Source organism: Sylvia atricapilla, chromosome 3, assembly GCF_009819655.1.
Source record: "Sylvia atricapilla isolate bSylAtr1 chromosome 3, bSylAtr1.pri, whole genome shotgun sequence".
NCBI classification, from domain to species: Eukaryota; Metazoa; Chordata; class Aves; order Passeriformes; family Sylviidae; genus Sylvia; species Sylvia atricapilla.
Genome location: NC_089142.1, coordinates 58308449 through 58321187, shown reverse-complemented (window position 1 = coordinate 58321187; position 12739 = coordinate 58308449). Strand labels below are relative to the sequence as shown.

Below are 12739 nucleotides of genomic sequence, written 5' to 3'. Positions count from 1 at the left end.
AGCCCCTGGATTTGAAATGTGAACATCGTAAAAAGGCTTCCATATCTGAAAATTTCTTGTAATGAAGTAAAATTCCTTATGAGTACACATACGAGTAATTGCATTGATCTCAACAGAGGTGATTGCAGTTGAAGTGAACCTAGAGATCAGTTGGTCTTTCTTGACTTCAGACATTGTCACTGTTTACATTGACTTAATCAGCTTTCTGGTTAAAGATGGATGTCCCAGCTCAACTAATATCCCAGACAGCTGCTATCACCTCCCAAGTTTTTTTAGGATTTTACTGAAGTTTTTGGGGTTATTTTCCAGTCACAAAAATGAGTAGAAAATTTGCTAACAAACCCCATTTCTTCTTCTAATGATGTTTTTGTACAATACTCAAGGATTACAGATGCTTCATGAAATGTGTACTGTGCCTGGCTGAGGTGGAGTTAACTCTCCTCACAGCAGCCCATACAGTGCTGTGCTTTACATTTGTGGCTAAAAAGAATGTTGCCAACAAACCAATGTTTTGGGTATTGCTGAGCAGTACCTTACATTGCTTCAAGGCTTCATCACTAAAGCTGCCGAGTACCCCTTGCCTGCTTCCCTGCTTGAAGTTGTATGTCAAAGCTGTATGCTTGCTTTCTACATGTCTGGGGAGTTGTAGTCTCTGGAGTACAGTGCTAGGCGCTCATCACACACCATCTCTTTAAGGGATGTCTTTCGTGATGCTTTCTGACCTGTTTTTATAATTTGTTCCTCTGAAAAAATTTTGTCCCTAGCACTGGCCACTTCATACAGGTGAACTCCCTTTGCTTCACCAGCTCCAGACTGTCAGTCATGCTACTAGCCACTCAAAAGGAGCAGTTGTTTTTGGGTGTGTGCCAAGTTGTTGTCTTAGAGCAGGGCTGAGAAACAGAATCCTGCATTGGTGAAAAAAGGAAAGGATACCTGTCTGGAAAGGATGATATATATAATCCATGGTAGAAGGCTGTGCATCAGATCAAAGGGAAATTAGTGAAACACATCTCAAGTGATCAGTACATATATTTTAATTCTTGCTTGTATTGTAGTCCATACAACAGACTGTTCTGTCTCATGAGTCTTCAATAAAGTCAGTGATTGAAAAGGGTGAAGCACTTTGTGATCTGGTGAATGATGTCACTCTAAAGAACAACATTCAGGACCTTCAGAGCAGTTACCAGGAACTCTGCAGCAAAACGAAGGTAAAAAGGGAGAAACCTCAGGGTTCTTACAACTTGCTATATTTTTACCCCTCTTTAAGAAATTAACTATTTATTTCATGCTTTCACGTCCGTACAAAGAACCAGCTACCTTTAATTACTTGTGGTGTTGTGTGGTGTTGGGGTTTTTTTTGGGGTTGGTTTTTGATTTTTTTTAGAGGGAGGACTGAAGTGACAGGCAGATTTTGAATATGGAAAAAACTAAATAAATAAATCTAACCAGAGTAGCTGAAATGAATTTTGAGTGTGGCAGGTGAACTGTTTGTGTTCTGTAACACTAAGGGGATATGTATCAGTGACTAGTCTGTGTTATTGTTACTACTTTTAAAAGCATTTAATAGAATTTTGAATAAATTATTTCTTGAAGGGACAGATACCCATAGATTATACTCTCTCTTGTTTCTGCTTGATGTGCACAAACACTGTTTAGTTTAGTTGTTGAATAAAAGGCATCAGAGAAAATAAACTGCAAGATGGATATCATTTAATTCAGCAAGGACATTATTAATTAACACTGATTCAGTAGTCCATATGTATGTAGTACTTTGAAAGGTCTAATGCTTCTAAATACATCCTAAAGTATGATTACTCCTAAAGCTTTTAATAGTTTATACTCCTAACAAGGATAAGCTCTGCAAACCATGTTAGTACTTACGTTTGACCTAGGCAGCTTTAATTGCCAATCCATCCCCCAATAGGAGATGATTTTATTTTTCAAGGTTGATTTTTAGTTTAAATACACGCCTCTGATCTGTAGAAAAAAAGTTATGTCCATTGCATTAGATATAATGTTGGTGGCTGAAATTTAGAGAAGCTTCCTGGAAAGAATAAATACTTTTTAACTCAGTGTGTACATCCTTAATTTGCCTATCACAGACACAGGCAGTAGGTACATGCAAAGGCTGTAAGCAGCAGCCATAGCATTTGGAAGGTGAAGTACAGTCTCTCAAAGAGTGTGTAATAACTGTTAGTGAACTTAATGTCAAATTGGCAGTGTTCATTTTCTCAAGTGTTTTCCTCAGTCTTCAAAGTATGGTATTTCATCTGGAGTGAAAATACCGCTCGGTACCACAGAAGTAATTATTCACAGAAATCTATTCACAGAATAAAAGTGTCTTTTGATGTTTTCCTTTACAGACTATTCATATAAGATTCCCTCATAGGAATATAAATTTAGATGATAATTCTTACTCTGTTTTCAAGTTCCTGGTGGGTTTTTGTTTGTTTTTTGAACTCTTGTAATTACCTGAAAATTTAATTTTGGTTATTGTGGACCTGCAGGTATATGTTGAAACCTTAGAGGTGAGAGTAAAAGAACATGAAGATTACAATAGCGATTTGCAAGAAGGGGAGAAATGGTTATTACATATGTCCAGCAGATTGGCGAGCCCTGACCTCATGGAAAGCAACAATCTTGAAATAATCACTCAGCAACTAGCTAACCACAAGGTGGGTTTGCTACTGATGATCTTCCTTTGTAAAATAGAATTTTTCTCTTTTGTCTCCACTCCAGAGCTCTATTTGCCATTCCCCTATTTTATTTCTCTTACTGCTGTATAAATAAGCATAGTTTCTTGGATGAAACTGCATTTACACAAAGGGTTTTGTTGTACTCTGCTCTGAATTCTGTGTCATGTTTTCCCTGAGACTTCCTAGGAAATTAACCACAAAAACTGGATTTTTGACATTTTACTCCTGAGGTATTTTTTGCTCTAGCACTTTTAAGGTTGAAAAAAAAAATTTAAAATTTTCTTGGTATGGATCAGCTAACAAGACCTTTAGAAAGGTGATCACCAAATTGAATGTGGTTGATAAAACAGCAGTGGAGAAGAATGTGCAGAAACTAGAGGTACCTCTATTAGGTTGTTCCAATTCCAGGTTATTCTATTAGGTTGTAGAACTTTCTCCATTGCTTTTATTCAAGGTGTTGTTACGGTTGCTGTTAGTTTAATACCTTGATAGTGAATGCTTTCTAGAAGATAAAAGAGCAAAATCCAACCTTCCACTACCTGAAACAGAGATTTCAATGGCAGATATTGAAGTCTTTAAATTATTTGTGATTGGTGTGTTATTCTTTAAGTAACCTCATTACATAAGAAATTGGCTCCACCAAAGTCAATGGAAAGAACTGCCCGCTGTGAAAGAGGTTATGGAGTGAGATATGATTCAGCATGAGATTTAATTTGCATTACTAGACACAAGAGAAGCTGGAGAAGCCCTGAAGAGCATGCAACAAATGAAGATTAAGCACAGTCTTGGGGTCTGAGCAGTCTGAGCATACACATCATGACAGAGCTACTGCTGTTTCTGTGGGATATCTATATAAAGACTTTTTACAATGACTTTACAATGAACATGCCATCCAGTAGTTTGACAATGACAACACATGTCTGATTTTTTTGTCCAAATCTGAAGATGAAAAGTATTAAAAGGAGGAAGAAAAAAAATGTTCTTTGCCACAGTATATTTTTTCTAAAGCATTTTATCTGTTTCTTAGGCTATCATGGAAGAAATTGCAGGATTTGAAGATCGTTTGAACAACCTTAAGAGTAAAGGTGATTACCTGATCAGTCAATGCTCAGAACATCTTCAAGCAAAATTTAAGCAAAATATACAAAGCCATCTTCAGGGGACAAGGGACAGCTATTCTGCCATATGTAGCACAGCCCAAAGAGTAAGTTTGTTTCAAAGATTTTTTTATGCCATTTAAAAATAAAGTGCATTATTATTTCTATGAGTTATTTCTATACATGGTAGAAAACACTTCCTACTGTTTTCATTTCGATTGAGTCTACAGGTTACTGAGCACTTCATCATTCCTGTGCTACAGCTGAATTCCTTGCAATCTAAATGTTGTCTTGCAGCCTGCAAAAGTAGGGGCTGATCAGTTCTTATCTTAATCTTGCCACATGCTCACTACCTTCATGTTACACTAGCTTCTGAGCAGCGGCAGCAGCAAAAAAAAATGGACATTTTCTACTTCAAAAGCTAGGGAGCAAATTGCAGTCAGTGTGGATAGTTTGCATAAATACATAAACAGGTCTCAAGTATGTGCTAGGAAATACTGTCTCTGTCATTAAAACCAGAATATGCAGTTAAGAAGGGCCAGCTGGGTCATTCTATTAAACCCATTAGGAGGTCCAGCCAGCAGTCAAAAAAAAAAACAACCCACACAAAACCCAAAAATGCCTAAACAGAACAACCCAAAACCAAACTAAAAATAATATTATACAAAGTCAATGCAAAAATGTTGGATACAGAAAAAAGAGAGCATGCTCTTCATTTGCATCTCTATTTTCTCTTTTCAGAAGCTGTGCATTAAATATTGTCCATCTTCTTCACATGTTAGCTGGGTGCAGTGAGAGTTTAATGAGCTTTCAGCCCTTGGTACTTTTATGTAAAAGGACTAAAATAATCAAAGTCCTAATAATTCTGTTTATTGGCAGTTTTCAAGGTAGGAAAAGAGAGAAAATGGTGGTATTTGAAAATGTGATAAACTGACAAAATGTTTTGTTAAGGTGTACCAGACTTTGGAACATGAGCTCCAGAAGCATGTTAATCATCAGGATACTCTCCAACAGTGCCAGACTTGGCTGTCTACAGTGCAGTCAGATCTAAAGCCAACTACTTGGACACCTTTCAGCCTGGCAGATGCAGTTAAACAGGTAAAAGTTTAGCACTTGAAAAAGCTCAGTTATTCTTAATAAAGTGAGTTCATATAGAGATTTAAATTTCTAGAAATTAGATATTTTCTAACCTTCTCAGAAAGCTCTGTAGCCTCAATGTTCATTCCCAGCCCCAAAAGGAATGCCTGGAATGCAAAAAATAGGTGAAAAACCAAAGAGGGCTTTTGCTAGCTCTGCTTAATGCTTAGAAGCATGTTACTTGAAAAATGTTTGCTGGTTAGATAAATCTGCTCAGATACTCCATAGATGTGTTTAGCAGATGGAGAGGTTAGCATAGATGTGTTTGGCAGAGGGGTTATGTCTTTCTGCTTGTCCAATTGCCCATCTGTCTACTACGTTCCTTATGAGACCTGTTTTCACGCTACCATGGACACAGAGTCGATTATCAGGCAATTAAAACAATTTTTCAATCTAAGAGCATAGAACTGCCTGTAGCCTGCATTGACCATTAAGACTTCTGCCATTGCCTCCTGACTATTCTTAGGGACAATGAGTTTTACACTGGATTTGTAACTTGGTTTTAAATTAAACTTGTATGTGCAAAAAATGCTGGAATTCAGAGCAGTCTCATCCATCGTCTCGATTAATAGAGACCTTGAGATACTAGAGATGGCAGAAATACTACAAGGGCAGTGCAAGCAGGGTGTGACACAGGGAGAGCAGCACCCAAGTGCCACTAAGTTGAATTTCATATGATCTGTCAGATACTGGAAAATTGTATAGCTGTAGGAGCAGGACACATTGATATTCCCAGAAAGCTCTGGTTCCCATTCACATTGAGAAATTCTGTCCCCTTGTTGAGACTGCGTGTTTCTATCCAAGAAATAAGCTAGCTAATCCATATGTCTCTGAGTGCTTTGGTAGTTGGATAATAATCAAGGTTTTAAGGCTTATTCCTTTCCATAATTATAACATACCTACCTTACCTAAAAAAAAAAAAAAAAAAATGTATTTCTACATTTAATTTTATTGAAAAAATAAGAAGATAAACTAAAAATACTAAAATGTACAATTGTAATAAAACAAGATATTATTTCCACAGTCTCAGGGTTTATTTTTTGAATTGTCTTCCCTCAGGTTAAACATTTCCGGGCTCTGCAGGAGCAGGCCAATACGTACTTGGATCTTCTGTGCTCCATGTGTGATCTGTCAGATGCCGCAGTGAAGAGTACAGCAGCAGATATACAACAAACAAAACAAACGGTACTAGATAACCACAACAACCCACTTTTAATCCTATTTAGAGCTTTAACCGCCTTGATCTGTTCCCTTTTAAAAAGGTCATATTGGGTAAAGGTTTAAAGAAATGTCATCTTACTTTCATCTTAAGTATTTCTTTAGAGATAGTCAAATAGTTTTCTCTTTCTGCTTCATTTTTTTAATTTTTTTTTAATTTTTAAATCCATACATTGCCATCCTGGTACTAATAAAAAGACACACAACTGAAGTTGCTAAAGGTACTTAGACAATGTTACAAGATGTTGGTCTAAAGCCACAGAAATAAGGTTCTGTGGAAGAAAACTTTATTCAAGTTATGTTTTCAAAAAACACAATTCAGTCTAATCTTCTCTGTATTTTATTAAATCTGAGACATATTTTATTGTTGTTATTTATTCAACAATAAACTGATGTTCATATTGTCTTATATTAATAGATTAATAATATAATAATAATCTTAAAAAATAAGATGTTTCAGTTAATAAATCAAAGTGCTTCTATTTCAGCATATTAATTTATCGAAGTGTTCTTCAATTTTAAGTTTTCAAGTCACTTAATGCTTTCATTTAAAATAGAACAATAAACTTAAGTTATTGGAAAAGAAGAATTATGAGCATTCCTCTTGTTGTAAACACGAAATATTTAGTCTCTTACACAGACACACAGCCAAAGTTTTGAAACTACTTCTAACAAGAGTAAAAATCAAATACATACAATAACAGTATTCCATACCAGAGAAGGGAATTGTACAAATCCAGGTAACCCCTAAAGACATGGCAGTCCAAGAACTGAATAGCTGAAAAACACCCCAGACATCAGAATAAGATTCTCCTTTGATATACAAAGCAGTGAAACGGTTTTAAGAAATCACAGATGGTATAGTGCTGAGATATACTAAAGCTGGTTGAGTGTCTAAATCTTAAAGGCACCCGACTGCTGTATTTAGAGCAAAAGCAGCTGTGTCACTGTTGGTGTAAGAGGATTGATGGGCTCAGATCTGGTAAGCATTCTTCTTATTGGCATTTTAGAAGAGGCAAAAAGGCAAAATAACTGGGCTAAGCAAATTAAATGAAAGTGTTTAGTTGAAACTTTTATGTAAGGTGTACTCTAACAATATTCTTGGCATGCTGTAGACTAAACTATGCAATTAATTTAAACTTTAACAGAAGACAGGGAGCATTGAAATATATTCATGAATTTATTTGATTCTCTCAGAGGTGAATGATAACTTTTTTTTTTTGTTATTGTTGTTGTTTCCACACAGATTTCCTTTGATAGGTACAATTTTTGTGACTTTTGAAGGTTAAGACTCTTTTTGTGGATAATATTAGCCCTTTCAGAACCTGGTGCAGAAATTGCTTTAGTACAGTATTGTACTCAGAGGAAGACTGGTATTCATCCTCTCTTTTGCAAAAACAGATGCATTAAAGCATTCCTACTCTTTTTCATTTCTTTTCTTTAGATTGAGCAACAAATAATGCACTCACAGTACTTGTCTCAAGGTTGGGAAGAGATCAAACAGTTGAAGGCTGAGCTCTGGATATACTTCCAGGATGCAGATCAACAACTACAGAATTTAAAAAGGAGACGGGCAGAGTTGGAGCTAAATATTGCCCAGAATATGGTTCTTCAGGTAAAGGTAAGGAAACTTTGGGTTAAGAACAGAAGGTAAAGAAGAAGTTTGTCCTGTGGCTGATACTATTTTAAGATCTGTATTATGCACACATACTGGATCATCTCTAATAAGCTCTAAGCAAGAGCAGAGAATATAGAGGAAAGATTGTTTCCTTGTTGATGCTGCAGGGTGATCCAGAGAGCAGAAATACTTCAGTATTTTTCTGGCTTTGTTTTTTGTAATAGTCGACAACTTTCAGCCTACTGATCTGATTTGCCTTTGGTTTTAGAGTAGGCTAAATGCTGATGATAGTGGACCTGAAGATAAGATTTGCAAATTGTGCTTGCTGAATTCTTTGATTTCCATGCTTTTAAATAGTTTAGAAGTATTTCAAAATTAGTCAACAAAACTATTTGATGTTGCTGATCTCTAAGGAGACATATGACAGAAACACAATTCAATTAATGAGACAAATGCCTTCATACCTTCTCTCATTCATTCCAGAAGAGAGACATTTTATGACCATTCTGTGCACATCATGACCAGTTATTTAACAAAAAGATAGTTTCCTTAATAAATGATTAAATATGCAGATTTTGCATTTTTTGTCTAGACTTTTCTTGTATTCTTTTTTTGATGTGCCAAGAGTTAAGTGAAAAAGTAAACAGCACTTCCTCTCCACTTCTACTCACACTTTGGAACAAAGTCAAAGCCTTTGAAGATGCCTCAGCACAATCTGGACTGAAAGCTGTTATACCAGCTATCATTAGAATCCAGGAAGAAGAAAAAAGTCTCTATTTCTTCACTCTTTCAGTCAGTAACTTTGGATTATAATGAAAGGGAGACACACACTGTACTGGTAAATGTGGCACAAGGTGTGCTTTTTCTAATAATATGCCCCCATTTGAAGCCATGAAGAGGAATGAGGAAGGGCTGGAGATGGGCATGCTTGTTTAGTTGTAGTTACTGGAACTGGAATTCAGGAAAAGATTATATTTACCCTGATGTGTAAGGGCTGCAAAATATTTGGTTAGTTTTAGTTGTCCATATATTGTGTATTCTTCTTTTTTGGATCTCTCTGACTTTTTATTTGGTAGGATGTGTATGCAGATGAACTCTTCCAGTTACTAGTTATTAGCTCAGATAGCAATCATACCTAGGTAATCCATGGTTTCGTTTCAATAATGACAGTGTTAATGGTTGCTGTTACAGTAGGAACAATACTGAGTTTAGATATGGAGGCTCACTGACTCATGGACTCTGCTTCCTATTTTTAGTCACTAATGAGAAAGGAAAAAAAATAACCTAGTAATGGTAATGGTAAAATGAATTTTTCTTGTGAGATTCGAGACTACCGTGCATGTTTTAGTGTATGGTGGGAGCTGTGCTAGTTCAGAAGCCTGGACAACAGGATGTGACTCAATCACAAATTCTGTTTATCACTGGCACTTGGAAACTCCTCTGGTTTGTTTTAACATCCTTTACCAACTTGTCTTCACGTGAGAAGATGGGGAGGAGGGTTTGGAGAGGAGTGAAAACACTTCTTCTAATTTACATCTGCAGGGCACTTGCCTGGGCATATAATTAGTCGAAATACAATTTATTCATTTCAGAGATTTTATTTAAATTCCATTTTATAATTTTGAATGCATATTATTATATTGGGTTTCACTTGTATCTTTTTCAGGAATTCAGTCAGAAGTTGCAGACTAAGCAGTCAGCTCTCACCTCTGTGTCTGAGAAAATGAACAAGCTAACCCAAGGACAGGAATCACCTGAACACAAGGAAATAGAAGAACTGAGCAACCAGTGGCTGGACCTCTGCCTTCAGGCACATAGTTTGCTCATGCAGAGGGAGGAGGATCTGCAGAGGACAAGGGATTACCATGATCGCATGAATGTCGTTGAAGTTTTCCTGGAAAAGCTCACAAAAGAGTGGGACAACCTGGCTCGGTAAGAAAGGAGTCACATCCACAAAGCAAACTGGGCATATATGCTAAAAGAGCTGTTTACACAGTGTCCCTAAGTGGGAGCCACTAAAAATCCCTTTTTGCATAATTAAAAGCACACCTCCCTTAATAATTTCTATTGAGATAAAGAGAGTTTGAGAGACAGATCTTCAGTGTTTGTCTTTAAGTCAAGTACTGATTGATCCTCTCTCAGGATATAGCATTTCCTGATATTTCAAGAATGCTGACTCTTTCATTTGAACTCTTTCATTTGTGATGATTCATGAATCACCACATTCACTGGTTCATTTTCATTGTGATATGGTGTTATAAGACTAATATATTAAAGCTTAGTAACTACTTTTAAATATTTGCAACTGCTTTGCATAGGATAAGCATACCAGCTGTGAGTAAAACTGTGAGTGTATTGCTGCTCCTGTTCACTGTCACGGAATAAGATTCACTTCAACCTCAATACTTGTTGTTCATATATGCAATATAGTCAGTATGGTCTGTACTCATGTAAATATGTATGGGCAGCCTGATGACCATAGAGCAGGTGAAAGGGAAACTAATAAATTTGTAAAGATTTTAATTAGTGTTCAAGGCTGCTACCTTCAAGTGAATCTGAAAACTGTAGGTCTGTATATCATACTGATTTCAGTATGTTGTGGGCTTATAATTAATCCTGACCTCTCTTAAAAGCCTGTGCTGAAATAGGATCTAATAACTCCTTTCTGTCCTGTCCTTTTTGATAACAGATCTGATGCTGAAAGTACAAATGTGCACCTTGAAGCTTTGCAAAAACTGGCAATTGCACTACAGGAAAGGAGATTTGCTCTGGAAGATTTGAAAGATCAGAAGCAGAAGATGATAGAACATTTGAATCTTGATGACAAAGAATTAGTAAAGGAGCAATTCAGTCATTTTGAACAGCGCTGGACTCAGCTGGAAGACCTTGTTAAACGGAAAATTCAAGTTTCTGTTTCAACCTTAGAAGAGTTCAGCTTGGTGCATTCCAAATTTCAGGAACTAATGGAATGGGCAGAGGAACAGCAACCTAGTGTCTCAGAGGCTCTTAAACAGAGTCCTCCTCCAGATATGGCTCAGAGTCTTCTCATGGATCACCTCACCATTTGCAGTGAGCTTGAAGCCAAACAGCTTGTTCTGAAGATGCTTGTGAAGGATGCTGACAGGGTGATGACCAACCTAGGGCTCAATGAAAGGCAAGAACTGCAGAAAACGGTGTCTGATGCACAGCACCACGTGGCTTGTCTCAGCGATCTGGTTGGCCAGAGGAGAAAACACCTGAATAAAGCACTGTCTGAAAAGACCCAGTTTCTTATGGCAGTTTTTCAGGCTACAAACCAAATTCACCAGCATGAAAAGAAGGTGATGTTTCCAGAACATATTTGTCTTTTGCCAGAAGATGTGAATAAACAGATCAGGACTTGTAAGAATACCCAGGCTAATCTGAAGGCCTATCAAAATGAGGTCACAGGGTTGTGGGCTCAAGGAAGGGACTTAATGAAAGAAGCAACAAATCAAGAAAAGAGTGAGGTGTTAGGTAAACTGCAAGAACTACAGAATGTGTATGACACTGTTTTACAAAAGTGTAACCAGAGATTGTTAGAACTGGAGAAAAATATGGTTTCCAGGAAATATTTCAAAGAGGATTTGGATAAAGTTTGCCATTGGCTAAAACAAGCTGATATTGTCACATTCCCAGAAGTCAATGTAATGAATTCTAACACTGAGTTATACAGCCAGTTGGCAAAATATCAACAGATTCTTGAGCAATCTCCAGAATATGAAAATCTGCTGCTTACACTGCAAAGAGATGGCCAAGAAGTCCTACCATCACTTAATGAAGTGGATCATTCTTATCTAGATGAAAAACTTAATAGTCTCCCTCAGCAATTCAATATTGTCACTGCTCTGGCAAAAGAAAAATTATATAAGGTTCAGGAAGCAATTTGTGCCAGAAAAGAGTATGCCTCTTTGATTGAGTTGACGAGTAAAGCTCTGACTGAGCTAGAAGACCAGTTTATTAACATGGACAAAGCTCCAGCTGCTGTTTCAGCCAAAGAAGCTGTGTCACTCCAGCAAGCCTACAGAGATCTCTTAGGCGAAGCCATGAGCCTTGCTGCAGCAGTGGATGAACTGAACCAGAAGAAGGAGGCTTTTCGAAGCACTGGCCAGCCCTGGCAGCCAGATGAGATGTTAAAACTTGCCACACTATATCACAAGTTGAAGAGGCAAATAGAACAGAAAATCAACCTGTTGGAAGACACAATAGAAGCATGCCAGGAACATGAGAAGATGTGTATGCAGTTTGAGGCACAGCTAGAGACAGTGAAAAAGGAGCAGGTGAAGGTGAATGAAGAAACTCTTCCAATAGAAGAAAAGTTGAAAATATACCATTCTCTGGTGGGGAGCTTGCAAGACTCAGGAAGTCTTCTGAAGCGAATAACTGAACATCTAGAAGCCCTTTCTTCTCAGGTTGACTCATCTGCATATGAGACAACAAATCACCAGGTCCAGGCTTGGCAAGAGAAGCTGAAGTCTTTGCATTCTGCCATTGTCGACATGGTGATGGAGTGTGAGAACAGACTTGTGCAGAGCATTGACTTCAAGACAGAAATCTGCCGCTCACTCGACTGGTTGAGGTGGGTAAAAACAGAACTTAATGGAACATTAAGTTTAGACCTCAAACTGCAGAACATCCAAGAAGAAATCAGAAAGGTTCAGATATATCAGGAAGAAGTGCAATCAAGCCTCAGAATAATGAATGCACTGAGCAATAAAGAGAAAGAGCGCTATATGAAAGCAAAGGAGCTGATACCTGCTGACCTGGAAAACACTCTTGCTGAGCTGACAGAACTGGATGGTGAAGTTCAAGACGCTATCCATGTAAGACAGGTTAGTCAACCCAAACCATCATTAGTTTCTTTGTCACAAAGCTGAAAGAGATGGCACTGTGGCTTGATCTTTGTAATCATCACAAAATTACTCATTTTAGTAATCCTAATTTTGGTGTTTTTT

The 12739-nt window shown here is 37.3% G+C and overlaps 1 protein-coding gene across 1 annotated transcript in view; it reads left to right on the top strand.

The window, feature by feature from the left end:
- The window catches only part of SYNE1 (spectrin repeat containing nuclear envelope protein 1), a 286213-nt gene that overhangs the window by 152673 nt on the left and 120801 nt on the right, over positions 1 to 12739 (top strand). Inside the window, exons 68-75 of the mRNA XM_066315491.1 lie at positions 1056 to 1208; positions 2508 to 2675; positions 3724 to 3900; positions 4745 to 4891; positions 5990 to 6115; positions 7593 to 7769; positions 9433 to 9698; positions 10456 to 12616. Of these exons, the coding sequence (XP_066171588.1) occupies positions 1056 to 1208; positions 2508 to 2675; positions 3724 to 3900; positions 4745 to 4891; positions 5990 to 6115; positions 7593 to 7769; positions 9433 to 9698; positions 10456 to 12616 (3375 nt within the window). The remainder of the gene's footprint in view (positions 1 to 1055; positions 1209 to 2507; positions 2676 to 3723; positions 3901 to 4744; positions 4892 to 5989; positions 6116 to 7592; positions 7770 to 9432; positions 9699 to 10455; positions 12617 to 12739) is intronic.